The sequence below is a fragment of the Strix uralensis genome, chromosome 32 (assembly GCF_047716275.1).
Source record: "Strix uralensis isolate ZFMK-TIS-50842 chromosome 32, bStrUra1, whole genome shotgun sequence".
Taxonomy (NCBI): Eukaryota; Metazoa; Chordata; class Aves; order Strigiformes; family Strigidae; genus Strix; species Strix uralensis.
The window spans coordinates 2,839,609-2,864,379 of NC_134003.1; the positions used below are offsets into that span (position 1 = coordinate 2,839,609).

A 24,771-nucleotide genomic window follows, 5' to 3' on the forward strand; every position below is an offset into this window, starting at 1 on the left:
ACGCACTCAGTGCACGCCACGACCGCAGCACTCCATCCTCCCCCCCCCCCCCCCGCCCCCCCCCCCAGCCACCCACCTGCACAATTTGGGTCCAAACTGGTCTTTTTAATTATTTTCCAATTTTTTTTTCCTTTTTTTTTTTTTTTTTTTATTATACAGTTAAACCGAGGGGAACCGACCAATTAACACCACCTGTCCCGGCCCCCCCCACCCCCCCACCCCCGAGCAGCCCCCCCCCCAAAAAACCAGGGGTGGGGGACGAGCTTTGGTCGAGAGGGGCTCACCCCCACTGGGGACGTCACCACTGTCTGAGGGGGGGGTGGCGGGGGGGGTGGCGGGGGGGCCGCATCCTGCCCAGCGCTGCGACAGACCAGGACACACCCCCCCCCCGGCCGCCTCCTCCCACCCCAAGACGACAAAATAAATAAATAAATCCGAGCGGAGAGAGAGGAGGGGGGGGGACACTGTCCCAAACTGCTGCCCCCCCCCCCCTCCCCGTCCCCACGCCGCCACCAGCTTGGAGGAGGGGAGGGGGCAACCAGACACACCCCCCCCCACGCGCCATAAGGCTCCCATGGGAATAGCAGCTCCCCAAAAAACACCCTCGGGTGCCCCCCACCCCGCTGTTCCCAACCCCCCCACCCCGCCCCCCAGCCGGATCCTGCCCCCAGCATCTCCTTGGGGGGGGCGGAGGGGGGGTTTGTGGGGTGCTGGGGGGGGCGGGGGGGGGCTCAAGCCGGTCCCTAACTGTCCGAGGAGCCCCCGTCGCCCTCCTTCAGCTCCTGGCTGCTCTCCACCTCCTCGGGAATATCCTGCATCCTCAGGAAATCTACGGAAAAATATGGGGTTACCCCCCCGCTCCAAGGGGAAAAGGGGGGGCCCAGGGCTGGTTCCCCCCAGACCCCATCCCGGGGACCCACCTCGGGGGCTGGCGGGGGGGGAGTGGCGGCTCCCCAAGGCCTCGTCCTCCAGGAGCGCGTCCAGGGCGTCGTCGCCCTCCTCCCGCAGGCGGTCGGGGTCCCCCCCGCCCCGGTAATCCAGCTCCTGGCGGGGGCAGGGGGCGAAGGCGGGGTGGTGGTAGCTCAGGCTGGCGGGGTGGGGGCCGTGGCTCAGCTGCGGGGGGGGTGGGCAGGGGGGGGTCAGGCCTGAGGCCCTGCACGCCCCCCCCAGCACGTGGGGGCTGAGGCCGGACACGCTCGTGTCACGCATGAGCGCATCCCTCCCACCCCCTGAGGCCCCAGAGCCGGAGTAGCTGAGGCCGGACGCACTCGTGTCACGCATGAGTGTATCTTCCCCCTTCTCCAGGCCCCAAACCCGGGCGGGCTGAGGCCGGACGCACTCGTGTCACACATGAGTGTATCTTCCCCCACCCCAAGCCCCAAACCCAGGCGGGCTGAGGCCGGACGCACTCGTGTCACGCATGAGTGTATCTTCCCCCTTCTCCAGGCCCCAAACCCCGGTGGGCTGAGGCCGGACGCACTCATGTCATGCATGAGCACATCTTCCCCCACCCCAAGCCCCAAACCCAGGCGGGCTGAGGCCGGACGCACTCGTGTCACGCATGAGTGTATCTTCCCCCTTCTCCAAGCCCCAAACCCGGTCGGGCTGAGGCCGCACGCACTCGTGTCACGCCTGACCCCCCCCTCCCCGCTACCTGGGGCGGGGTGAAGCTGAGGTAAAGCGCGTCCCCGGCCGGCAGACTCCTCCGCCGCGGATCCACGCGCCGTCCCCTCGGGCCGCCATCTTGCCGCAGGGCGCCCAAGTGCCGCCGGGCCTCCTCCAGCTCGCGCTCCAGGCGCCCGCGCTCCTGCTCGCTGTCCCGCAGCCGCGTCTCCAGCGCCGCCGCCTCCTGCGCCCGCTCCTGGCAGAGCTGCCGGCAGCGGCCCAGCTCCTCCTGCAGCAGCCCGTGTTGCCGCTGCAGCAGCGCCAGCTCCGTGGCGCCCGGCTTCTCGCCCGCTGCCCGCGCTGCCGGCTCGACCGGGGCGGCCGCGGAGCCGCGGCGGGACGGCGGCTTCTCCGGACCCTCCTGCAGCTGCAGCTCCAGCAGCGTGTCCTGCTGGCTCACCACCGCCTGCGGGGAGGCGGGCAGGGTGGGCAGGGGCGCGGGCAGGGGGATGGATGGAGGCAGAGGGGTGCAGGCAGGGGGATGTAGGCAGGGGGATGATGCAGGCAGGGGGATGATGCAGGCAGGAGGATATATGTAGGCAGGAGGATATATGTAGGCAGGAGGTACAGGCAGGGGGATGCAGGCAGGGGGGTGCATGTAGGCAGGAGGATGTGTGTAGGCAGAGAGATGCATGTAGGCAGGGGGGTGTGTTTAGGCAGGGGGATGCAGGCAGGGGGATGGATGTAGGCAGGAGGTGCGGGCAGGGGGATGCAGGCAGGTAGGGGGTACAGGCAGGGGGATGTGTGCAGGCAGAGGGATACAGGCAGGCAGGGGGATTGTGCGGGCAGGGGGATGTGTGTGGGCAGAGGGATGTGGGCAGAATGGTGTGAGCAGGAGGATGTGTGTAGGTAGGGGGATGGATGTAGGCAGGAGGTGCAGGCAGGGGGATACAGGCAGGCAGGGGGATACAGGCAGGTAGGGGGATGTGTGCAGGCAGGGAGTGCAGGGAGGGGGATGTGTGTAGGGAGGGAGTGCAGGGAGGGGGATGTGTGTAGGCAGGGGGATGCAGGCAGGCAGGGGGTGTGGGCAGGGGGGTGCAGGCAGGCAGGGGGTGTGGGCAGGGGGGTGCAGGTAGGCAGGGGGTATGGGCAGGGGGGTGTAGGCAGGCAGCGGGTGTGGGCAGAGGGTTGTAGGCAGGCAGCGGGTGTGGGCAGGGGGATACAGACAGGCAGGGGGTGTGGGCAGGGGGGTGCAGGCAGGCAGGGGGTGTGGGCAGGGGGGTGCAGGCAGGCAGGGGGTGTGGGCAGAGGGGTGCAGGCAGGCGGGGGGTGTGGGCAGGGCAGGGGGGATGCCGGCTGGTCCCCCCCTGCCCCCCCGAGCGTGGCCCCACCCACCTGCAGCCCGTGCAGGAGCCCGTAGAGGTTCACCAGCCGCTGGTTGATCTCCTGCGGGGGGAGAAGGGGGCGGGACGTCACCCCCGGGGAAACTGAGGCACGGCCGCACCCCCGGGAGGGACCCCCCAAGCTGCCCCCCCTAAATCGTGCCCCCCAAACTGCCCCCCCAAAACCGCCCCCCCTTACCTCCTGGGGTACCCTCTGCAGCACCTGGTTACCGTTCCCGTCCTACGGAGAGAGACCGGTGACACCACGGTGGCCCCAGCGCGGGGTGGGGGTGTCCCATGCCCCCCCTCCTCGGTGTCCCCCCCCGCACTCACCCGCTGCCCCGCGTCCGACTCTGCCCTGCAGAACTCCAGGGAGCCGTTGAAGCTGCCGGTGTCGCCGTCTGCAGGGAGAGGCGGGGGGTGAGCCCCACCACGGTGCTGGGGGACCCCCCCCAGCCAGGCACAGACACCCCCCAGCCCCCCCCGGTCATGGACACCCCCCCCCAGCCCCCATCTTACTGCTGGCGCCGGGGCTGGGGCAGCTCTCGGCCTCGACGAGGTTGTTCTGGTCGCGGTCGCGGCTGGCGCCCGTGAAGATTTCCTTCAGGCACTCCACTGCGGGGAGGTGCAGGATGAGGCCCGTGCCGCCCCAGGGACCCCCCAGCCCAGCCCCATGCCTCAGTGTCCCCACCCCAGCGCATCCCGGAGCCTCCCAGAGTGTCCCGGAGCATCCCGGAGCATCCCAGAGCATCCCAGAGTGTCCCGGAGCATCCCAGAGCCTCCCAGAGTGTCCCAGAGCGTCCCAGAGCGTCCCAGAGCCTCCCTGAGTGCTCCAGAGCATCCCGGAATGTCCCGGAGCCTCCCAGAGCATCCCAGAGTGTCCCAGAGCATCCCAGAGCCTCCTGGAGCATCCTGGAGCGTCCCAGAGCGTCCCGGAGCATCCCAGAGTGTCCCAGAGCCTCCCAGACCATCCCAGAGCCTCCCGGAGCATCCCAGAGCCTCCCGGAGCCTCCCGGAGCCTCCCGGAGCGTCCGTACCTTCCCGGATGGCGTCGTGCAGCAGCTTTTCCCCTCGGGAACCCTCGGCCGAGTCGGAGCGGAAGAGGGAGCGGGGGGCCAGGGTGGGCGAGGGCTCCTCGCAGCCGCTGGCCAGGGCCAGCATGTCGGCAAAGAGCCCCACCTTCTCCTCCAGCAGTGCCGTGATCTTCCGATCGTGCTGCAGGATACGGTCTGCGGGGCAGGGGGAAGTGAGCAGGGATGGGGGGGGGACAGAGGGGGACAGGGGGGACCCCTGCGGCAGCAGCACCCACCTTTCAGTTTGCGTAAGGACGCTTCGATCTCCGTCTCGATCAGGGGAAAGTCCTGGCGGCTGGGACAGCTGGGAGGGATCGGGGCGGGTCAAAACCACGACCTGCACCTTGCCAAAACTCAAAGGATCCCCCCCAAAAATCCATGTGTGGCCCCCCTCCCCTCTGCCCCGGGGCTGGCACTCACAGGCCGACCGTCTGCTGGATGACTTTCATCCAGTTGTTGCGGTCGTCGCGGGAGGCGGCGTGGACCTCGTACATCTCCGGCGGCGCCGCGCTGATCAGGAACATCCCCTTCTCCTGGTTGGCGATATCTCGCACGATGAGGTTTTGCAGGGAGATGACGGCCGGTTTGTCCTGCGGGATGCGGGGGGACGGGCTCGGAATGACGTTGGGGGGCTGGGGGGGCCGGGGGGGGCAGGCGACGGCAGCTCACCAGCATGGGGAAGGTGTATTTCTGGTCCTTCTCTTGCAGGAAGATGAGGACGTCGGTCATCAGCAGCACCAGGACGTCTGGGAGGGAGCGCAGGGCCGTGAGACGCCGGGGTGGGGGCAAGGCGGGGGCGTGTCCCACCCCACAGAGCCCCAGGGACCCCCAGATTTGTCCATGGAGGGTGAGGGCCACCCGGCACCCCTGCGCCTGGCACCCTGCCCCACAGGCATCCCCGTGCCCTAGGACCTCCATCCCCTGGTACCCCCATCTCCTGGCACCCTGCTCCCCCAGCACCCCAATGCCCAGGTTCCCCCTGCCCTGGCACCCCAGTCTCTGGGCATCCCAGTACCCTCATCCCACAGCACCCTGGTCCCCCAGTACTCCCACCCCATAGCTCCCTGGTCCCCCAGTATCCCCATCCCCTGGTCCCCCATTCCTTGGCATTCTGGTCCCCCAGTATCCCCATCCCACAGCACCCTGGTCCCCCAGTATCCCCACTCCACAGCACCCTGGTCCCCCAGTATCCCCATCCCACTGCTCCCTGGTCCCCCAGTATCCCCATTCCCTGGCATCCCCATCCCACAGCAACCTGGGCATCCCCATCCCCTGGTCCCCCATCCCACAGCACCCTGGTCCCCCAGTATCCCCACTCCACAGCACCCTGGTCCCCCAGTATCCCCATCCCACTGCTCCCTGGTCCCCCAGTATCCCCATTCCCTGGCATCCCCATCCCACAGCAACCTGGGCATCCCCATCCCCTGGTCCCCCACTCCACAGCACCCTGGTCCCCTAGTACCCCCACCCCATAGCTTCTTGGTGCCCTGGTGTCCCCATCCCCTGGCATCCCCATCCCACAGCACCCTGGCCCCCCCAGTATTCGTGCCTCCCCCCCCCAGCACCCTGCGCTCCCCACCTTTGAAGCGCCCGGCCGCCGTTTTCCAGAGCATGCAGCCGCTGTGCACCAGCTTGCGCCGCAGGAGCTCGTCCTTGCCGAAGACGCCGGCGCGGCTCTCCCAGGGCAGCTGCACTTTGGCGCGACCGTCCACGCGCCTGTAGACGTCCCAGAGCCGCGCGTTCATCTCGCACGTGTGCACCTCCTCGTTGACGGAGGAGATCAGCTCCTTCACCAGCTTCAGCGCTCGCGACAGGTCCGCCGAGTCACCCTCGTTGTCTGGGAGGGGTGTGGGGGGACACGCTCAGGGCTGGAAACCCCCCAAGCCCTCCCCAAAATGCGGGCGGCCCCCCCATGCGGCCCCGTTACCTTTGGAGTTCTTCAGGATGCGCTCGATGAGCACCGGGTACTTGGTGATCCTCTGCGTCACCAGCAAGATGCACTCGGGCACCCCGTGACGGCGCAGCAGCGGCGAGCGCGTCATCCTCTGCCCGGCCGCGGGGAGGGGAGGAAGCACAGGGCACCCTGTTAGCAGCCCCCGGCCCCCCCCCACGGGGCTCACAACCACGCTGGGAGGCATTCGGGGGGACGCGCAGTGGGGGAAACTGAGGCACGGAGTTGGCAGAGGCTCATCCAGCGGGACACGAAGCCCGGAGCCTGCAGGGACACCCCGACACCCACCCTGGGGGTCCCCCCGGAGCCGCGCGGGGACGACGGGGGCTCACCCGGATGAACTGCTGGAAGCGCTTGTCACGGGCGAGCAGGTCCTTGTACTCCTTCACGGCCTTGGTGTGCTTGCTGCAGAACTCGGAGTAGGCTTTCTTCAGCTGCTCCGCGCTGGCACCCGAAAACTGGGGGGGGGGGAAGACGAGGGGACGTCAGCGAGCCTGTATCCCACCCCCCCCCCCGCCGCCAGCACCCTGGTGGCCCCGCGCCGTCCCCACCTGGTTGACCAGGATGTCCCCCAGCCGGTTGATGACAAAATTCTTGTTGCTGTCGTGGGCCAGGGACTCGCGGCGCCGCTCCAGGAGCTGCGCCAGGAACCGCTCGTGGATCTGGCTCAGCTCGTCCACGCAGGGGAAGATCTTCTGCACCGTGGCCGGGTCCACCTGCAGGTCCTCCAGCATGGCCTTGCGGAACATGGTGGCCATGATCTTCAGCGTGCGGACGTGGTGGATCTCCGTCTGGATCAGCTCTGCGGCGCCGCGGGGCGGGTCAGAGGGGACGGCCACCGCGGCGGGGACCAGCCTGCTCCGCCCCGTGGGGACAGCACCTCGCCCCAGCCCCACCACCCCCAGGTGTCCCCAGCCCTTCATCCCCACCCCTGTGTCCCCTGTCCTGTCTCTGTGTCCCCAGCTCTGCATCCCCATCCTTGCATCTCTGACCCATCCTTGTGTCCCCCACCCTGTCCCTGTGTCCCCCATCTTTGCATCTCTGACCTGTCCCTACATCTCAGACCCATCTGTGTCCCCTACCCTGTCCCTGTGTCCCCCACCCTGTCCCTGTGTCCCCCATCTTTGCATCTCTGACCTGTCCCTGTGTCCCCCACCCTGTCCCTGTGTCCCCATCTCTTCATCCCTGTCCCTGCATCTCTGACCCGTCCCTGTGTCCCCATCCCTGCACTCCCACCTCTGCTGTGTCTCTGTGTCCCCTGCCCTGGCCCTGTGTCCCCATCTCTGACCTGTCCCCATGTCCCCAACTCTTCCCACCCATCCCCACACCTCCGACCCATCCCTGTGTCCCCCACCCTGTCCCCACATCCCCCATCCCTGCACCCCCACGCCTGCAGCTCCGACCCACCCCTGTGTCCATCCTCCATCCCCCAACTCACCCCGTGTCCCCGCGTCCCCTGCCCCATCCCACCGGTCCCCAGGGGGCCGCTCACCGTAGATGACGTCCTGGCGCTTCATGACGTCCATCTTGTGCTGCTGCAGGTAGCTGTTGTCCACCGCCAAGCTCCAGGAATCCGCCTCAAAGTCCTTCCCGTCCGTCTCGAAGTCGCTCATCAGCTGGTTGAGGATGACGTCGGGGCCTGCGCAGGAGGGCAGGGCGAGTAGCGAGGGGGTGGCCCTGTGCCCCGTGTCCCCCCCACACACCCCACCCCACGTCCCCCGCCCCGGTGGGTCCCCACCTTCGTCGATGAGCGACTCCACGGAGAGTGTCCGGTTCCGCATGTTGAGGGAGTCCGTGGACTGGGACAGGATGCGCCGTATCCCCAGGGGAGACTCATCGTTAAACGTCCTGGGTGGGGGGGTGGCACATGTTGGGGACACTCTGGGGACCCCCCTGGGACCCCCATTTCCACGCCATGCCCCCTCCCACCCAATTTACCCCGCGATGTTGGTGGTGGAGACGCTCTTGGAGAGGGAGAGGGAGGGTCGGCCACGGCGGGGACCCAGCAGTGTCTGGCGGAAGCTCTCCGAGGGGTAAATGGCCGAGTTGGGGCGCTCGCGGATGGCGGCTGGGGGGGGACACACAGCGGGGGGTCAGCGCCGTGACCCCCCGGGCTGCACCGCTGCCCCCACTGCCCACGGGGGACACCCCGATACTGCATCCCCCTGCTCTGTGTCCCTCGGCCCTCCCCGGGGGTGTCCCCACAGCGTGGGGGGGGGTGTCCCCTGCCACAAGGACACCTCAGTGACAGGCAGCATGGGGGGGGGGGAAGGGCCCCCTCCCACCACATCGCACCCCACTCACTTTTATTGCGCAGCGAGACCGACTGCAGCGCCGAGCTGTTCTTCAGCAGCGCCGCTTTCTGTTGCTGGGGGAGGGAGCGGAGGCGTCACGGCGGGTGTCACCATGTCCGTGTGTCCGTCCCTCCCCCCCCCCCCCCAAAAAAAGGAAAAAAAACACCCTGGAGCGGCTGAGACCGGCCAGCTCGTGTCACTTGTGGTGGGCGCTCACCTTTTGCTTCACCTTGGTGCAGTTGGGCAGCGTGTCCTTGCAGCGGTTGTGGATGGTGACGTTGCAGGCTGGAAGGGGTGGGAGGGGGGGGACACAAAAATGGGGAGAGGTGACGGCACGGCCACCGCTGGAGACATCGCGGGGGGACCCTCCCGCCACCCCCACGCCAGGGGAGCTGCCAGCGCCGGAGCGACGGGAGCAGATGTGGGGGGAATCCGGGCGGATGCGGATTAAACGCAGCTGCCGGGGAGCAGCTGAGCCGCCGCGGTGGCACCGAGACCCCCCCAGCCCCGAGCACGCGCCGCCCCGCCGCCGCCCCGGAACCACCGGAGCTGGAAGGTGTCGGCCGCCTCGCCGGGACATGGCAGGTCGGCACGCCGGCATATTCCAGGATACCACGGAACCAAACCGAGACCAAGCGGCCTCTCGGCGACGGGGGTCACTGTGCCCGCCCCGGCAAAGCCACCGCGGCCGTTTCGGCTACTCACTGGGGCAGATCAGAGCTTCCTTGGCCGTGATGCTCTTGTTGCAGGCGAAGCACATGGTCATGCCGGAGACGGTGATGGTGGTGAAGAGGTGGCCGTTGGTGTAACGGGCGTCCTTGTCCTTCCCCTCCTTCATCTTCTCCTTCTCCTTGCTCTGCCCGGAGAGATGCGGCGGGCGCCTGATGGGGCTGCGGCACAGCGGGCGCCCGGAGGCCCCCCCCGGCCCCCCGGCCCCCGCTTGCCTCGGGACGCGGCTCATGGTGGCGGGGAGCTGGGGGTGAAGCGGGACACCCCGCTCCCCGCCGATGCTGGGGGGGTCCTGCCGCCCCGGGGAGGGGGGCACGGGGAGCCGAGCGGCTGGGGAGAAGCCACCCCGATCGCTCCGCTCGCCCGTGCTTCCCATCATCCCATAACCATGACAACCGGGCGGCTGCGGGAGAAATCCCCCCCGCCCCAGCACATGTCCCCCCCCCCCCCCCCCCGGCACCGCAGCCGCCAGCCCCAATGGGGACGAGATGCGGGGGCTGCGGGGGGGAGGTGACGATGCTCTCCAGCACCCACGGGGGCTGGGGGCATCGCCGGAGCATCGCAGCCGCCAGCCCTGCGCCTTCCCACTTCCTTATTTTTATCCAAAGTGGATATTTCCACCCTTTTTTCCCCCAAAATGGGGGTTTGGAGGCCAGCTGCCCCCCCCATGGGGATGGTTTTGGGGTCCAGTTTGGGGACCCCGAGGCTGCCGGCGCCTCGCCATGGTTTTTCTGGAAAAGGGGAGTGAGCCGGCGTTATCCCGAGCGTCTCAAAGGCTCCTGCCTCGGACCCCCCCGCGCCCCGAGCGGCACAGAGGAGCCTTTGTGCGTCCCCCCCCCACCCCCCCAGCACCCGGCCGCGCCTGGCACCGGGGCACCCATCAAACAGACCCTCTCCGCACCAGCCCCCCCAAACCGACAGCGCTTGGGGTCCCCAATCCCCCTTCCCACGGTTCAGCGATGCCGAAGGGGGGGCCGCGGTTTCCATCCCCACTCCCGACCCCCCCACACCTCCCGGGAAGGTGGGTGAGAGGCCGAGGCCCCCCCCCCCCGCAAGGAGCCAGGTGGGGAGGAAGGTGAGGAAGACCACAGGACCCACGGGACAGGAGTGGGGCCCCCCCCATGCCGTGGTCCCCAGGGAGAGGAGAGGCCGGGGTGGGGGGGTCGCGGCCGTGGGCCCCGCTCCGTGCTGGGGAAGGGGGGGGACACCACAGGGTCCCCCAGGAGCCGGGGGGGGGGATCGGGCGCTCACCCGCTCTCCGCAGAGGGGTCTCTCCACCTCCCCGGCTGCCGGGAACGGGGCGCAGGAGCAGCAGCACATCCCGGCCCCCCCCGGCCCCCCCGGCCCCGGCTGGGAGCGAGCGGCACCCGCCGAGCCTCCGGCCACAACATCTGCCCCGCGATTGTTCCCGGGCCTGGTTTTTTTTTTTTGCTTTGCTTGTTTCTTTGCTTTGCCTTTTTTTTTGTTGCTGCTTTTTTCTGTTTTGTTTTGTTCGGTTTTTTTTTTTAACTTCTTTTGCCTTTTGATCTTTCCTTTTTTCCTTTCTTTTGCTTTACTTTTTTCCTTTCTTTTTTCTTTTTTTTTCTTTTTTTCTTTCCTTTTTTTCCTTTCTTTCTCCTCCTTTCCTTTTTTTTCAGCCTTTTTTTCCTGCTTTCCTTTTTTCCTGGCCTTTCTCCCCCCTTTTTTTTGGGCCTTCCTTTTCTCTGCTTTTCTTTCCTTTTTCTCCGCTTTCTTTTCCTCCGCTTTCCTTTTTCCTCCTTTTTCTAATTTTCCTTTTTTATTCCTCTTGTTTTGTTTTTGCTTCCCCCCCACACACCCCGCAGTTCCTCCAGCCCCGGCCGCAGGAAACCGAACCGCCGCCAGACAAAGGCGGGAGGCGATTCCCCTTCCTGCAGCCGCGGCCCCCCCCCCCCCCCCCGCCACCAGCCCCCCCTGGATTTGCTCCCCAACACCGGCTCCCACCCACCGCAGACCCCCACCCTGCCTGGGTCCCCCCCACCCCACAAAGGCCACACTGTGGGGGGGGTCAACGGGCCCAACCAGTGCCCTAAAATCCCCCGAGGCTTCAGTATCACCCCCAGATGCCCTGCAAGTATTTTGGGGGGGGGTCACACGCAGCCCCTCACCCGTCTATAGAAGGCAGAGTACATGGAGGGGGGGTTGGGGGCTTGGAGCCCCACAGCTGCCCAGCATGGACAGAGGGGGGGGCCATTTCAGACCCCCACCCAGCCCGCATGCCTGGGTGCGACAGCAGGTTTGGGGGTGTCAGGCTGCACCCCACGACCGGGGGGGGGACACACGACGACAGAGGTGGCAGGACACGAGTGTGGCAGTAAATAGCCTGGCGGGCAGGGGGGGAACTGGTGGCCACCACCTCCATCCCTGGTGCCCCCCAAAAACACCCCGCAGTGGCTGCCCCAATGCACCCCCCCCCCCGGCATCACCCGGCACCGAACCCCAACCCTGGCGGCACCGAAACTGGGGTTCAGCCAAACCCCCGACAGGGGCACCGCGGCTTCTCCAGGCCGGTTTCGGGGGGTCCCTCTGCATCCGACTGCCGCGGTGCTCATGGGGAGCAGAAAGTTTCTCCGCTTTAAATAGAATTTGGGGGGGTTTTTTTGGGTTTTTTTGCCGGCGCCGCGGTGCGACGCCTACGGCGGGTGTATTTCTGTTGGCACCGACACGACTTCGCCCAAGATAGCCGATTTCTTTTCCTGCGTGAGAACACACCCGCGCCAACCTCCGGAGCCGACGAACTCCAGCCAGACCCGGGGCGGGGCGGGGGGGGGGGAGATTTTGGGGTGATGACAACCCCAGCGCCACCACCCCATGGTGTGTCCCCCTCCCCAAAAAATAAAAGCCACCTGCAGCGTCACCACCTCCGGGTGCGAAGAGCTGAGGTGGGGGGGAGCAGCCCCCCAAAAGAGCGAAGGTCTGACCTGGGTGATGGATCCGACCCCCGGAACAGCCTCACGGAGCTGTGTGGGTCCCCTCCTTGTTGGGGGACCGGCCCCCCCCCTCGCTGGGGACGGTCCCCCCCTCCGCGTGCCACCCCGGCGTTGAACAAAGCCAGCGGCGTGGCAACAAAAGATGCCGCCACGCCGGGGCCGAAACCGCGCCGGGATGCCCGGTAGATCCATCCCCCCACAAAAAAACGGGGTGCCCTGCCCTCCCAGTGTACAAAAGTCCCGTTTTGGCCCCAAATTTGTCCCCTCTGCGGTTTCAAGCCACCAGAGGAGCAACGCTGTGGTTTTGGGGGGTTCAGCTGGGGGGGGTGCAGCGTGGGACCCCCTCTCTGCTGTTTTGGGGCTCCAAGGAAGGCAGCAGCGTCGGGAAGGGGGGGGGGTGCCCCCAAAAGCAGGTCCCACCCCAGGAAACGGGGTCCCCTGCGTTATAAATCCATGGTGGGATTGGGGGGGGGGGTGTCCCCCACATATTCCATCTGCCACCAGCACAACCCAGCCAGGGGGGTCCCATGGCTGTGTCCCCCCCCCGCTGCCTTGGACGGGGGCCCCCCCCATTTTAAAGCAGTGACAGCTGGCAGCGGGGACGGGGGCCACTCTCCGAGCGCCTGGGAGCCGTCCCGTCCCCGGGGGTGGGGGGGGTCACACCAACAGCCCCCCCCGGCCCAGGACACGGCCCTGGGTGGGGCGAAACAGGCTTTGATGAAACTTTCTTTAAACAAAAACCGCCATTTCCCCCCGCCCCCGGCCGGCGCAGGAACCAACAACCACTTCCCCCCCCGCCCCTCGCCACCCCGCTCCGCCCGCCCCCCCCCAAAGCCCAGACCCCAGGGCCGAGCACCCCCAAAACTCCAGCTGCACCCCGGCCGGCTCAGACCCGACAAACTCGGTGCATGCAAGGCCGGGCCACGCCGCTTGAGCCAGCGCTGGGGTTTCCCCCCCGCCCCACCCAAAAATCCCCGTTTCGGGGTAAACTGAGGCGGGTTGGGGGGGGGCGCAGAGCTTTGCACGCCGGCCTTGCACACCCACCTGCCTCGCACGCCCGCAGCAGCAGCACAAAGCCCTGCCAAGCGCAGGCAGCGCCCGGCACCAGCTGGGTCCGTCCCCCCCCCCCCCCTTTACCCCCCCCCTCGCCCATCGTTTCGCCACGCCGGCGATTGCCACATGCTCCGGTAGCACGACGGCGCCGGCCCCCCCCTCACACCCCAGTCCCGGGCGGTGGGAAAACGCTCCCCCGGGACACGAGCACCCCGGTTCTCCGTGCCTCAGTTTCCCCATCGCCCAAATAACGGCAGAGCTTTGTCTCAAACGGGCTGCGGGCAAGAAAACCGGGGTGCGGGGGGGTCCCACCTGGCTCCCACCCCCTCGGCAGGAGGAGAAGGCGACTTCCTCACCCGCCGTGCCGGAGCTGGAGGGTTTCCACGCCACCAAAAGGCCTTCGGCTTCGGCGGAAACAAGGCTGACGGGCGCGAGCGATGGAGGAAGTTTGGCCGTCGCTTCGCCGAAGAAGAAGTTGCCGGCGGGATGTTCGGCGGGGGGCGGCGGTTCCCGCCCGGTGACGGGGCGTCAGGGCGAGGACGGCGGGGCGAGGGCGGCGGGCAGGAGCGCAGGCAGCAGTGCAGGCAGCGGTGCAGGCAGGAGGGTTATTGTCTTCCCAGGAGACCCCGCTGCACAATGGGGAGCGGCTGCGCCGAGGCTGGCGGAGGATCCTCGCCCACCTCCCCGTGCCCCCCCTCCCCGCGCTTTGCTAGGGACCCCCCCAAAGTGCATAAACACCCCCCCTGCTTCTTACGAGCGCCGGTCTGAGCATCTCACCCCGTCCCCACAACCCCCCTCACCCTGGCAGGACCCCCCCAAACTACCTCCCCCCAGCTGGATGGGGAAGGGCAGAACCCCCCTAAATTAGGGGGGAAGCGACCTAAGCAAGGACCGCCCCCCCCCCCCGGGGTGCGGGATTGAACCCCCCAATGCTGGATGGGGGTGACCCCCCCCCTCCCCCAGCAGGGGCAGGGGGGGAAGCGCCCCCCAAAAAAGAAGGGGGATGCCGGGGGGACCCCTCGCTCGGGGGGGGGCTGCACCGCCCGCCGGGACCCACCTTGGCACGATCGCTCCTCGCCCGGGCCAGCGACTCGATGCGGGACATAATCCGCGGAGCCGCTGCGCTCCGGCCGCCCCTGCCTGCTCCTGCCTGCTCCTGCCTGCTCCTGCCTGCTCCTGCCTGCCGCCGGGCTCCGCCCCCACCCCCCTACCCCCCTCCGGGGGCGGGTCGCGCTGCCGGCCCCGGCCTCGTGCTGCCCGCGGGCCTTTGTTCGAGCCGGGACCGGTAACGGGCAGGATCGGGCCCCGGGGCGGGGACCGGCAGCCTGGCAGCGGCCGCTCGGGAGTCGCTCCGGAGTCACTCCGGATCGGGCCGCGGGTGGTGAGAACGGGCAGCCCAGCGTCGCTCCGGATCGCCCCGCATGGGTGCCCCGGCCCTGCCTCCCCTGCCTCAGTTTCCCCACCACACACTTTCGGGGACCACGACCCACCCGCCACCCTGGGTGACACCAACCCCGCAGCCACGGGGCTGGAACCCCAAAAAGAGAGGATTTCCCCAAAAGTGGGATTTCCATCCCCCCTCACCCATCCACCACGGGACTCCCCAAAACTCCCCCAAAGCCCCAAATACCCCCCAAAGCGCGGTTTTGGGGTGACACACGAATCCCATCCCTGCACAGGGGACCCAGCGCGACCTTTTTTCTCCATTTTGGGGCTTTTATCTCCCAAACGGAGCAAAGCAGCGCCAGAGCCGGCCCCCCGCGAGCCGCTCCGGGGGTGCTGATGCTTCCTTCCCCCCGGCTTTTGGGAGGGGGCACAGAAAAAGCCGCTTTCCCATGCGGATCCCCAGCGACGGGAAGTCAGGCTGAAGGGGATATTTTGGGAAAAGTTTGCTTTTTTCCCTTAAAACATTGGTTTCAGAGAGGAGCCCAGCACCAGGAGCTGGACTAACCTGAGCCCGGTCGAACATTAACTCGCCGCCTGGGAGAAGCCGGGATTTATCGGATTTATCCCGCTCGCTGCCAGAGATAACGCTCCCGAGGTTGCCAGGAGAAATGAGGCTCCAGGTCCCGGCCAAGCCCGGCGCTGCGGCCACGGGGAGGCTTTTTGGGGACCCCGTCCCCTCAGTGTCACCCGGCAAGCGCCGGGGCGAAGCCACCCACCCCGCTGCGGGGTCGCGTGGGTGCAAACGGCTCCTTATGCAAATAAATGTCCCTTTTTCTCCCCGTTTCCGAGCTGGGCGGCACTTGACGCTCACCAAGGTGACAGGGACAAAACCGCGTGGGCAAGCGGGAGCCGGTGGCTCCCGGCTTAATGAGTAACCGCGAAAGGCCGCGCTGCCCTCGGTGAGCTGCCTCGATTTCCCTGCGGAAATCCTTGCCAGCGGCAAAGGAAAGGGCACGGCGGCGCCGACCCCGGCCCTGCAAACCCCGCGGGAAATGGGGGGGATGCCCCCACACACGCAGCTCCCAGGGAAGAGGAGAAGTCGGGAGCCGGAGCGGAACCGCGGGGAAAACGCGTCCCGTGACCCAAAACCAGGCGGCAGCCGCGGCCGGAGCAGTTTCTTGGCGGCAGCCGCGGCCGTTAACCCAGCGCGGGCTCGTTCCTGGGCGGGGGCCCCACTGCCAAGGCCGGGTTTTAATTAAATCGCGGTCCCAAAAGCAGAAGCAAACCCTCGCGAGGCCGCCCCGAGCTTTGACGGGGGGGGGACGTGGTCACGCTCCTGCTTCCACCCAGGGCCTAATTCCTAATTTTTCATTTCCTCCCTGGGTGCAAACCCCTCCGGCCGGGGTTTGCTTCTGCTTCCCCCTCCCCGTCCGTAACCCTAAACCAGCCCCAAAACCGACGGAAGGAAACCCCAAAGAGGCCACCCCGGGCAGGATGCGGCCGGCGAGGAGGCCCCGGTGGTCCCCAGGGGGGGGCTGGTGCCGTTCCCCACGTGGCAAGGTCGGATCCGGGCACTGGAAAGCCCCGTGGTGCCACGAGCATCACGTGGGGGAAGAGGGCGAAGGGGGAAGCGGCGGCGGCTCGGCCATAAAAAGTCAGGAAGGGAAGAAATGGGGGTGCAGAGGGGACCCCCACAGCCCCAGCGAGGGGGGGAAACCGCGGGGTCCCCTCACCACGACTCACCCCAGTGCCAGCCCCTCGCCCAAACTGCTGACGGGCATCACCATGGGGATGCGGCCACCCCACGGCACGTGGGTGCCGGTTCCTAGGGTCCCCCCCGCCCCGCAGCCCCCCACCATCCCACAGGCCGTCCCCGGCAAGGACAGGAACCTCCGCGGGTGCTCAGGCAAGACCCACTGACACCCCAGGACCCCCGTGGGACCCCGAGTCCGAGCCGTTCCCGTGACTCCCCCCAGGCCATGGCGGGGGCTCCCCAGGGAAGGGGCCGCGCCGAGGCCCCGCCGGCTCCGATTATTATTTCTTCCCGAAATAGCAAAGTCCCTCCCCGCTGCAGCCTCCCCACTCCCGCTGCCTGGCCAGCAGCCCCCTCCAACCCCCCACAGCTCCAGCTTGTCCCCCCCAAAGTGACCCTGGGCGCTCTCTGCTGCCTGCAGACCTCTGGGGGTCCCCTCTATTGGGGTCCCCTCTACTGGGGTCCCCCCCCCCAAGCCCCAGGACCCCGGGGACCCCATCGCTGCCACAGCCTCCACTTGGGACCCCCCGAGCTACGAGCACCCGCATGACCTGGGATCTGTGTCCCCCCCACGGGGACGGTGCCACCCCCGTGCCACCAGCACTGCAGGGTCCGTGTTGGGACAGCTCTGCTGTGCACCCCCTGCCCTGCAGCGATGCTGGGGGGGGGCACCCCGCTCCCCCCCACACCCAATTTCCCACCACCCCCTCGCCTCCGTCTGATGCAATCGCCGCGTGCCCAGCTCAGTGTCCCACCGGGATCGACCCCCCCTTCCCCATCCATCCGCCCGCGGGGGGCCGGATCCGGACCACCACCAGCACCCCCAGCCTTCGAGGACACCTTGAGATTTTCTAGGACAGACTTTGCTAAGCCGGGACTTGGCGAGAGCCCGGCCTGAGCCGCCCTTTCCTCCCGCTAAATCAAAATAATAATAAATCCTGGATTTAAAACCATTTGCAGCCCCAGTTCAGCGCCCAGCGGGGTGGGACGAGGACGGAGCCATCCTGACCGCAGGGTCCGGACGCTGCCGCCATGCCGGGGGGGGGGGGGTTTGGCCTGTTGGCCACGGTGCGGGGGGGGACTGTGGCCCCCGTGATGATGTTAACAGCTGGCCGCTAATCCGGCCGGCCGCTGCCCGGCAGGGAGGAGGCAGGATGAGATCAGGGGCCACAGCGGGGCGGGGGGGAATTAATGGCTTCATATGGTGGCAAATTGCAACCCCGGGGGGCCGCTTTTGGGGGGGCGAGGTGGGCTTCCCCCCCCCCCCCCCCGCCCCCCCCAAAAGAGGGTGGCAGGGGGTGGGCTACAACGCTACAGGACATAAAGCCACCGGCAGCCCCTGTGTTGCCAAGATGGCGCGTGTGTTGCTGTGCCTCAGTTTCCCCCGAGCTCCTGGCACTGCGGGAGGGGGCAGCGGTGATCGGGGAGGGCCCCTCTGTGCCCCCTCGCTGTCCCACGGCCACCCCAGAGTCAACCGAAGCATCCTGGCACCCTTTGAGCAGGCGTGGCTGCTCGAGGAGAATCGGGGAAACTGAGGCACAGGGGGGGTCTCGGTGGGGTCCTGTCGCCCTTCGAGCTGGGAAGGAGCCGAAGGAAAATCTCCCAACTGAAGGAATCGCTGCAGGAAACGGCCGGGACGGAGCGGAGGGGCCCGGGGGAGGGCGCGCGGGCGGGGAGCTCAGCGCACAAACAAGCGCCCACCGCCAGGAAAAGCCTCATTTCCTCGGCCGGGGAGGGCCGAGCGCCGGTGGAGACCGTCCCCCCAACCCAGCGCTGGGCAGGGGTCCCCCGGTTCAGGCCCCCCCCCACAATCTCACTGCCAGGGGGCCCAGCGGCTTCACCCCCAGCACCCGCCGCCATCCCGGACATGCCGGTGGCGTTCGACGGAGGCTCCGGATGCACCGTGACGGCGTCAACGTGGGGACGGCGACCGGGGGGCGACGGCAGCGACACCGAAACCACAGCACCGGTGCCCGGGTGGGAACCCGGTAGCCACTGGGCAAGCGCCTCTGTCCCTGAGTGCTTTTGGGGTTCCCCCCCCCCTTTAACCCCCAAAATACGAAAACCAGCGTTAAACGGTGCCAGGCAGGGGAGGGGAGACTGAGGCACGGCTTCCCCAAAGGGCAGAGCATCAACTGAACACCCCCCCCCATCCCAACCCCATCATCGCGTTTTGGGGAGGGAATCACCCCCCTCACCCCCCCCTCCGCTCCCCCTCTTTACCTTCGTCTTCCCCGTCATCCTCCTGATGAAGCTGAGGGTCCTGCCCAGGGGGGTTTCTTCCCAGCTGTGGCCCCCCGCCTCTCCCGCCAGCTGCCCGCAGCTCCCGGCGCCGAAGCTGCAGGAGATGGAGGATCCAGCCTGGACAATCCCGCTCTGTCCCCGGGGCCGGGAAACAGGGAGGAGCGAGCCCGGCCGCCGCGGCCCCCCGGCTTCTGCGGGGCGGCTGCTCCGCGCCCAGCTGGGGCGAGCACAGAGCCCTTTCTGTTCGCCCCGAGCCCCGCGGGGTGCCGAGATGAACCCCCCCACCCAAGGCTGGTGGCTGCATCCCCTCCTCGGTGACCCCCCACCCTGTCACCCAGCCCATAATTTGGGGAGTGGGGCGGTGGTCCTGGTTTGGATGGGGGTAGCCGCAAGGTTGTGGGGTGCTACGGGCATGGACCCCCCTTTCCTGGGTCCGTGCCCCAGGTGGGGGACATGGAGGGGGAGTGGCCGCAGGGGCTGCGCAGCACCATCCTGCTTGGCGAGGAAGGTTCAGGGCCGGCTTGTCCCTGTCCCCGTCCCCCGCGGGGCTCCCGGCCAGGCTGGGAACAGCCGCCCTAACGAAGATGGGAATGGGCTGTGACAGGCGCCGGGGACGGGGCGGGGGGCCCTGCCAGGAGCGGGGGCTGGCACCCAGGGCACAGGGAGGGGGACACTGTCCCCTCCAGCCTGCTGCTCCCCGGGGTTTTGCTCTTGCTGACCCTGACACCGGGAGTGAGTGAATTGTGTCGGGTCTCAGCCTGACCCCATCACACGCAGCCATCCCGTTGCCTCTCTGCAACCATGAGCAATAAAATCCCTATTTGGGCCAATATTTTCATCTCTAAATCTCCCCTCGGGGCTCTCTGGTCCCTGAGTTGCCTCATTCCCACCCCGGCACAGGGGTACAACGTGTCCCTGTCCCCCCCGACTCACCCATTGACCAGGCTCTGCTGCGAGGAGAAGGGGGAAATTTCTGCAACAGCAAAAAAAAAAGATGAATTTAAAAAGGGGCGGAAGCGCGGCGAGAGAAGCCAGACCTTTTGGCTAGTGAAGCATCCGCCGCGGTCCAGGGCTGTTGCAGCAGCGGGGACAAGAAATAATTAACTTTGGCAGCATCGCCATCGATTTTGGGTCGTTATTAGGGAGGTTTGAGCAGGGACGGGGATGCAGCGCCGGGAGGTGCAATGTGGGGACCATCACCCCGGTCCCACCCCGGGGTGGGGGGACACGCGGGTGCCGCGACTCACCGTCCGCGTCGGGGAAGCTGTCGATGACGCCGAGCGACGCCGATTTGGAGAGGGCGCAGCCGCCGGTGCTCTGCCTGGCCCGGCACACCGGCAGCCTCCGCGCGTCCTCCTGCCAGCAGAGACGGGGTTGGCAACTGGGGGCCACCAGCTGCTGGCCCTGCCAGCCTCTACTTGCCCTTCGGGTGGCACAGGGCAGCTGCTGGTCGCCGGGATGGCGCATCTGGGCTCGTACCGGCGCCACATGGTCCCCAGGCTCCTATTTTTCCCTCCCCACTGTGGATCCCCAAAATGAAGCCGCTCCCAGAGGATCACACAGCTTGGGGAGGAGCACCCCGGTCCCGGGACAATTGCAAAGCCACCCGGGATGACGGCAAAGCCACCCGGGACGTGGCTTTCCTGGGGACCCACCACGATCCCCCCTCCCAGGGTCCCCTACCCTCACCCAAACTCAGCCCCTGAGTCCATCCCCTGGCTGCAGGTGGGTGCTGGGTGTGAGGACACCCTGGGGGGGCAGGAGGAGGAAGAGGAGGAGGCTCCTACCTGTGCCCGCTGCACATCAGCCTCGTCCTCCTCGTCCTGGGAGAGGAGGGACTCCAGGTCGTCGTTGCTGTGGACGAGGGGGGCTCGCCGGGGGTCCCGCCGGTGCCCCCCCAGCCCGTCTAGCTGCTCCGCGCTGGAGTCGATGTCGTCAGGGCTCAGCCCCTTGAGGCTCACACTGCGGCAGGGAGGGGGGACCCTGAGCTGGGGCTGGGGGGGCACCAAACCAGCACCCCCCCACCTCCGTGGGGTGACCCTTGCTCTGGCACCCGCCTTTTGGGGCATCGCCACGGGGTCAGGGCCTGTCCCTGGGGTGCTGCGTGGAGGACCCCGATGCCTGGATCAGGGTGGGGGGCTCGGGGGATGGAATTTGAGGTGGGGGGGACACACACACGGGGCAGATCACCGCTACCTGAGCTGGTCGTAGCCAGGGACCCCCCGCAGCTCCTTGCCTGGCTCCCAGCTGTGCCGGCGGAAGGGATCCCGGGAGCGGATGGAGGTCCGGAGGGCGCAGGATCGCCGCAACGGCACCCCCCGAAAGCCATCTTCATCCTCCTCTTCCTCCTCCTCGCCCCCCCAGCCGGCCTCGGGGCTGGGGCCGGGGGCTGTGACGGGCTCCAGGGCCGACCCGCAGCGACGTTTCTGGGCCGGGACCCCGCCGAGGGCACCGTCACAGGGACCCCCGAAGATGTCAGGGCCGTCCATGCTGCGCTCAGGGCCGGATGCTGCGGGAGGGAGGAGCAGAGGCCTTGGCTCAGGGCATGAAACGAGTTGGGGGGGTCTCAGCTGAGCTCTGCAGCTCCCCCCCCGCCCCCCCCATTCCCAAGCTCCCCCAGATTGTTTTTACGGCCGCTTTTAGAGCTTTAAACAGCCCGTAAAGGTTATGATGGCTGTAAAGAGGAGCTGCGTGTCCCCCCAACGGCGCTGCCCTCGCCGAGCGCGGGGCCCCCCGACCCTGCAGCGCCGGCGCTGCGATGAAGAGGGTTCCCGGCCCCCCCCCACCCCTGCACAAACACGGCCGGGGGGGCCGCGGCTGGCAGGAACACACAGAAACACCCACTCGAGGCCGAGCGCGGCCCCGCACCTCGCTGCCGGTTACTCATTAAGCGCCCAGGAATTTGGCTGGGATGAGAGCGGCTCCTTGCCGGCTTGGCCGGGGCGGGGGGGGGCTGAGCAGTGACAGCGTCCCACCGCCCCAGGGTGACCCCGCAAGGATGCAGCCCCCCCCCACCTGGGCACAAACCCCCCAGATTTCCACCTTGCCGGGGTGATACCCCCCGCCCCGGAGCAGCCGTCCCTTGGCAGAGGACGCTCAGGCCTCGCCGTCGCGCAGGGACCTGGATTTAGGCCGGTGGCATCTGGCCCCTGCGTGCGCTGGCCCCGGCACGGCAGCAGGATGGGACCAGGCGAGGTTTTGGGATGGGACCCGCGGGGATTTCAGCCTGGCCGTGCCCCCCCACAAAAGGCCACGGCAGGCTGGGGAAGCCCCCGAGCACCCTGACACGCCCGGGCTGCCCGCACCAAGAGGCTACAAAAGCCCTTACAGAAAGGCCACTGCGGGGTGCAGCTTTTAGCCCCCCCAAACCCAGCTCCCCATCACGGCCGGTCCCTCCACCTTGCAGCAGCATCAGTGCAGCGCTGCTGGCCCCGGCTGGACCACGGCACCCCCCTCCCCATTAAGCAAAACCCCTTCTCCTGCTGCCGGGAGCGAGCTGGAGCCGGGGCTGCGAACCCCAGCGGGGCACCCCCATCCCCGCGATCCCCGCCCGTCGCTCCGGCCCACACCTGCCCCTAATGCCAAAATCCCGAGGCCGGTGCCCGCGGCATCCGCCGGGGCTGGCGCATCCTCCCCGACTCACCCTGCTGCGCCCCAGCCCCATGGGCAGCTCTGCCCCCCCCCAGCCCGCCCCGTGTGGGACAGGGAGGGAAATGGGATGAGCTCAGCCGCTTTCCTGTTTTTACATTCCCTGCCCAGTCAGCTGATAAAAAAAAAAAACCACTTTCCTCCATGTCTACCCATCATCTGCCCTTCGATCTGCCCAGGACCGGACCCGAACAAGCGAGTGGTTTTGCCGTAAATCCAGAAGAATAAATAAATAAATAGCGAAGACAGTGCCCATCGCTCGGCGGCGCTTCCGCCACCGATAAGCGGCTCTCCCCAAAAGCACACAAGGTGATTTATGGGCTCCCAGCTCCGTACAGGTGTCGGTGCCCAGAAAAGCAACTTGAATGCCCAGAAACTTCCCGGTTTAGTGCCAGAAACCAGCTGGGAATCTCGGGGTGTAAACGCAACCTCCTGAGCAGAGAGCGGGCAGGACCCAGGGACGGAATCCTGGAGCAACGTCACGGCTGAGCAGCATCCCCCAAATCAAACCCTGACCCTGCGGGCGACCCTCCGGCCTCAGCAGCCCCCCGCCACCACCTGCACCCGACCCGGGGTGCACCCCCACACCCCAACAAATCAAACCAACCCCGTTTATCGCCCGTTGGTGCTGGGACACCGGCACAGCTCCCCAGGACAGGGCACGGTGGCGTTACCCAGACGCATCGGCGGGAGACGGGCTCCTCCCGCAGCGCCGAAAGCCCGGCGCCGAGCCCCGCGTTTGTATTTCAACCCCTCCAAAATGTCGGTGAGCACCAGCTGGAGAGCAGCGAGGCGGCCAGGGATCGCGTTACCTGCGGGCTGGGCTCGCCGACGGGCTTTGCCTCCCCGGTGGGATGTGGGGACCACGGCACGGCGGCTCAGCCCAGCCAGGGGACAGGGAATGTGGAGAGATGCCCCCACCCAGCCCCTCTGCTCCGTGCTGAGAACGGCCAACACTCATCACTGGAGTGCATGGATGGGGTCAGGACAGCACCGGGTCCCCTCCCTGCCTGCTCCAGCCCAGCGTGGGGACAAGAAGTGTCCCCAGACGCCCTGGGTGCCACCACGCGCCCCGGCAGCTCCGCTGGCACTTTGGACCCAGCCGGAGCAGCGAGAAGCAAACTCTTCCTCCTAAACCCACTCCGACCCGATGCCAAGGCATGGTCCATCCTTTGGCTGAGGGCAAAGCCACCCCTGCTCCGGCCAGGACACGGGGGTCAGCGTCTTGCCCCGGATTTCACCCCGATTCCCCGGCGAGGATTCACCACCAGCCGCCAGCTTTCTCGGCGGCTGGAGGATGCTCGTGCTGCCACCACCACCAGCCGGGGAAACCGAGGACCTGAGGGACGAGTGACCGGCTCGAGGGTCACGACAGCGAAACTTTGGGCCAAATCCCATCGGCACCAGGGAGGGGCCCAGGGAGGGACCCGGGTGTCATGGTGCCGTGGGTGCAGCGGCAGCACAGGGCAAAGGGCCGGGAAGGTGCCGGTGGGCGGCTCAGGGCGGGGGAACAAAGCGGTGGCAGTGGGTGGGACGGGTGCTGCAGCACCCACGAGGGGGGACGGCGGCTCAGGGCACCCCCCAGGGCACCCCCCGGGCTGCCAGGGACGTACCTGTCGGTGACGACACGGGTGGGCCCCATAGGACCCCGGCAGCAATGCCCAGCTCCCAGCTGGGTGCCCTCCTCCTCCTCCCCCTCCTTCCCTGCCTCTTTCACACACAAAATAAACCAGGAACCACCTGGCAAATCAGATCCTTTTCCCTGTTAACCCTTTGTCCTGCATCAACGCAGATCCTCCCCACCGTCCTCGCCAGCGGAGAGGCAGACACACCCCCCCCTTTGTCTCAGGGCACCCCAAATTCAGCCTTGCTCCCCGTTTCTCTCCTCCCTCACCCATGAGCTGCAGCGCTGTGCTGGGCTGCAGGTGCCCTCAGTACAGAACAACCCTCTTATTTCCCACCTCGACAGTTTTTAGGGTCCAAGAACAGCCTTAGGGTCCCCCTCAGGGTCTGAACTGCCCCTTCGGGACTCGGGGGAGTCCTTCCCGTGGGAGTTACAGATAATCCATCCCAGGTTGTTCCTCCCTGTGGGAGTTATGGATAATCCATCCCAGGCTGTAGCAACAGGCAGGAGCTGGGCAAGCCCAAAGCACGCCAGGGCAAGGAGCATTACTCCGTGCCTCAGTTTCCCCATCGCCCAAGGGCAGGGATTTCCTTCCCCACGGCACAGTCGCACTTTTCCAATCTGCTGCCGGCTCAGGGCTGGGCTTTAAGCAGCCGATACGGGTGCAGGGAGCTGGTCAGGGTGCAGAGCAGGGCACCCACAAACTGCGATAAGGGCCGGGGCGAGCGGAGGTGACTCAGGCTGCTCCCGTCACCGTCTGCCGTGGGGCTGAACCACAGCGGCTCCACGTTCACCCTCCGCACGGGAGCGCCGGGCGATGCCGGAAGGATTACGCACCTTGGACAAACCCAGCACGTCCGGATCCAGGAGGGATTTCATTTCCTGGGAAAAGCCACCGTGAAACGAAGCAGCCGCAGACGGAGCAAACCGATCCCGCGCGAGAGTCACCTGCGAGCGATAAACACCCCGGCGCGTTTAATCCCCATCTGCCAGAAGTGACCTGGAGGTTTTGAAAAGCCTTTGGGGTGTCCCGGCACCGCCGTCACACGAAGCTCCCGCTCAGCAGAAAATAAAGGAAAAT

General features: G+C 67.3%; 1 protein-coding gene across 5 annotated transcripts; it reads right to left on the reverse strand.

The window, feature by feature from the left end:
• Positions 1 to 84: 84 nt before the first annotated feature.
• ARHGEF2 (Rho/Rac guanine nucleotide exchange factor 2) lies at positions 85 to 20,923 on the reverse strand. 5 transcript variants are annotated; one of them, XM_074852938.1, is made up of 26 exons: positions 20,615 to 20,923; positions 20,206 to 20,380; positions 19,666 to 19,774; positions 19,352 to 19,391; positions 18,398 to 18,512; positions 9,011 to 9,161; positions 8,523 to 8,590; positions 8,316 to 8,379; positions 7,950 to 8,079; positions 7,750 to 7,859; positions 7,504 to 7,650; positions 6,563 to 6,813; positions 6,344 to 6,469; positions 5,988 to 6,105; positions 5,640 to 5,897; positions 4,730 to 4,806; positions 4,481 to 4,650; positions 4,297 to 4,364; positions 4,025 to 4,216; positions 3,507 to 3,602; positions 3,321 to 3,388; positions 3,187 to 3,228; positions 3,001 to 3,051; positions 1,655 to 2,071; positions 921 to 1,113; positions 85 to 829 (listed from the first exon to the last, which is right to left on the reverse strand). In XM_074852938.1, exons 1-26 carry the CDS (start codon positions 20,905 to 20,907, stop codon positions 744 to 746), a joined length of 3,615 nt encoding a protein of 1,204 aa, XP_074709039.1. In that variant the 5' UTR covers positions 20,908 to 20,923; the 3' UTR covers positions 85 to 743. The 5 variants fall into 5 exon arrangements, with proteins under 5 accessions (XP_074709039.1, XP_074709042.1, XP_074709041.1 ...); XM_074852941.1 differs by lacking the exons at positions 18,398 to 18,512; positions 19,352 to 19,391; positions 19,666 to 19,774; positions 20,206 to 20,380; positions 20,615 to 20,923 and adding exons at positions 13,392 to 13,664; positions 14,093 to 14,201; XM_074852940.1 differs by lacking the exons at positions 18,398 to 18,512; positions 19,352 to 19,391; positions 19,666 to 19,774; positions 20,206 to 20,380; positions 20,615 to 20,923 and adding an exon at positions 14,093 to 14,203.
• Positions 20,924 to 24,771: the final 3,848 nt, after the last annotated feature.

Bases quoted from the DNA above. Each gene is read 5' to 3' on its own strand.
- ARHGEF2 (XM_074852938.1), bottom strand. From the start codon at position 20,907: ATGGACGGCCCTGACATCTTCGGGGGTCCCTGTGACGGTGCCCTCGGC. The intron at 8,080-8,315 runs GTGAGTGGGGTG...GTCCCCCCCCAG, and splicing joins GGTCTCGCTGCGCAATAAAA to CCGCCATCCGCGAGCGCCCC. The intron at 2,072-3,000 runs GTGGGTGGGGCC...GCCTCCCCGCAG, and splicing joins GGCTCCTGCACGGGCTGCAG to GCGGTGGTGAGCCAGCAGGA.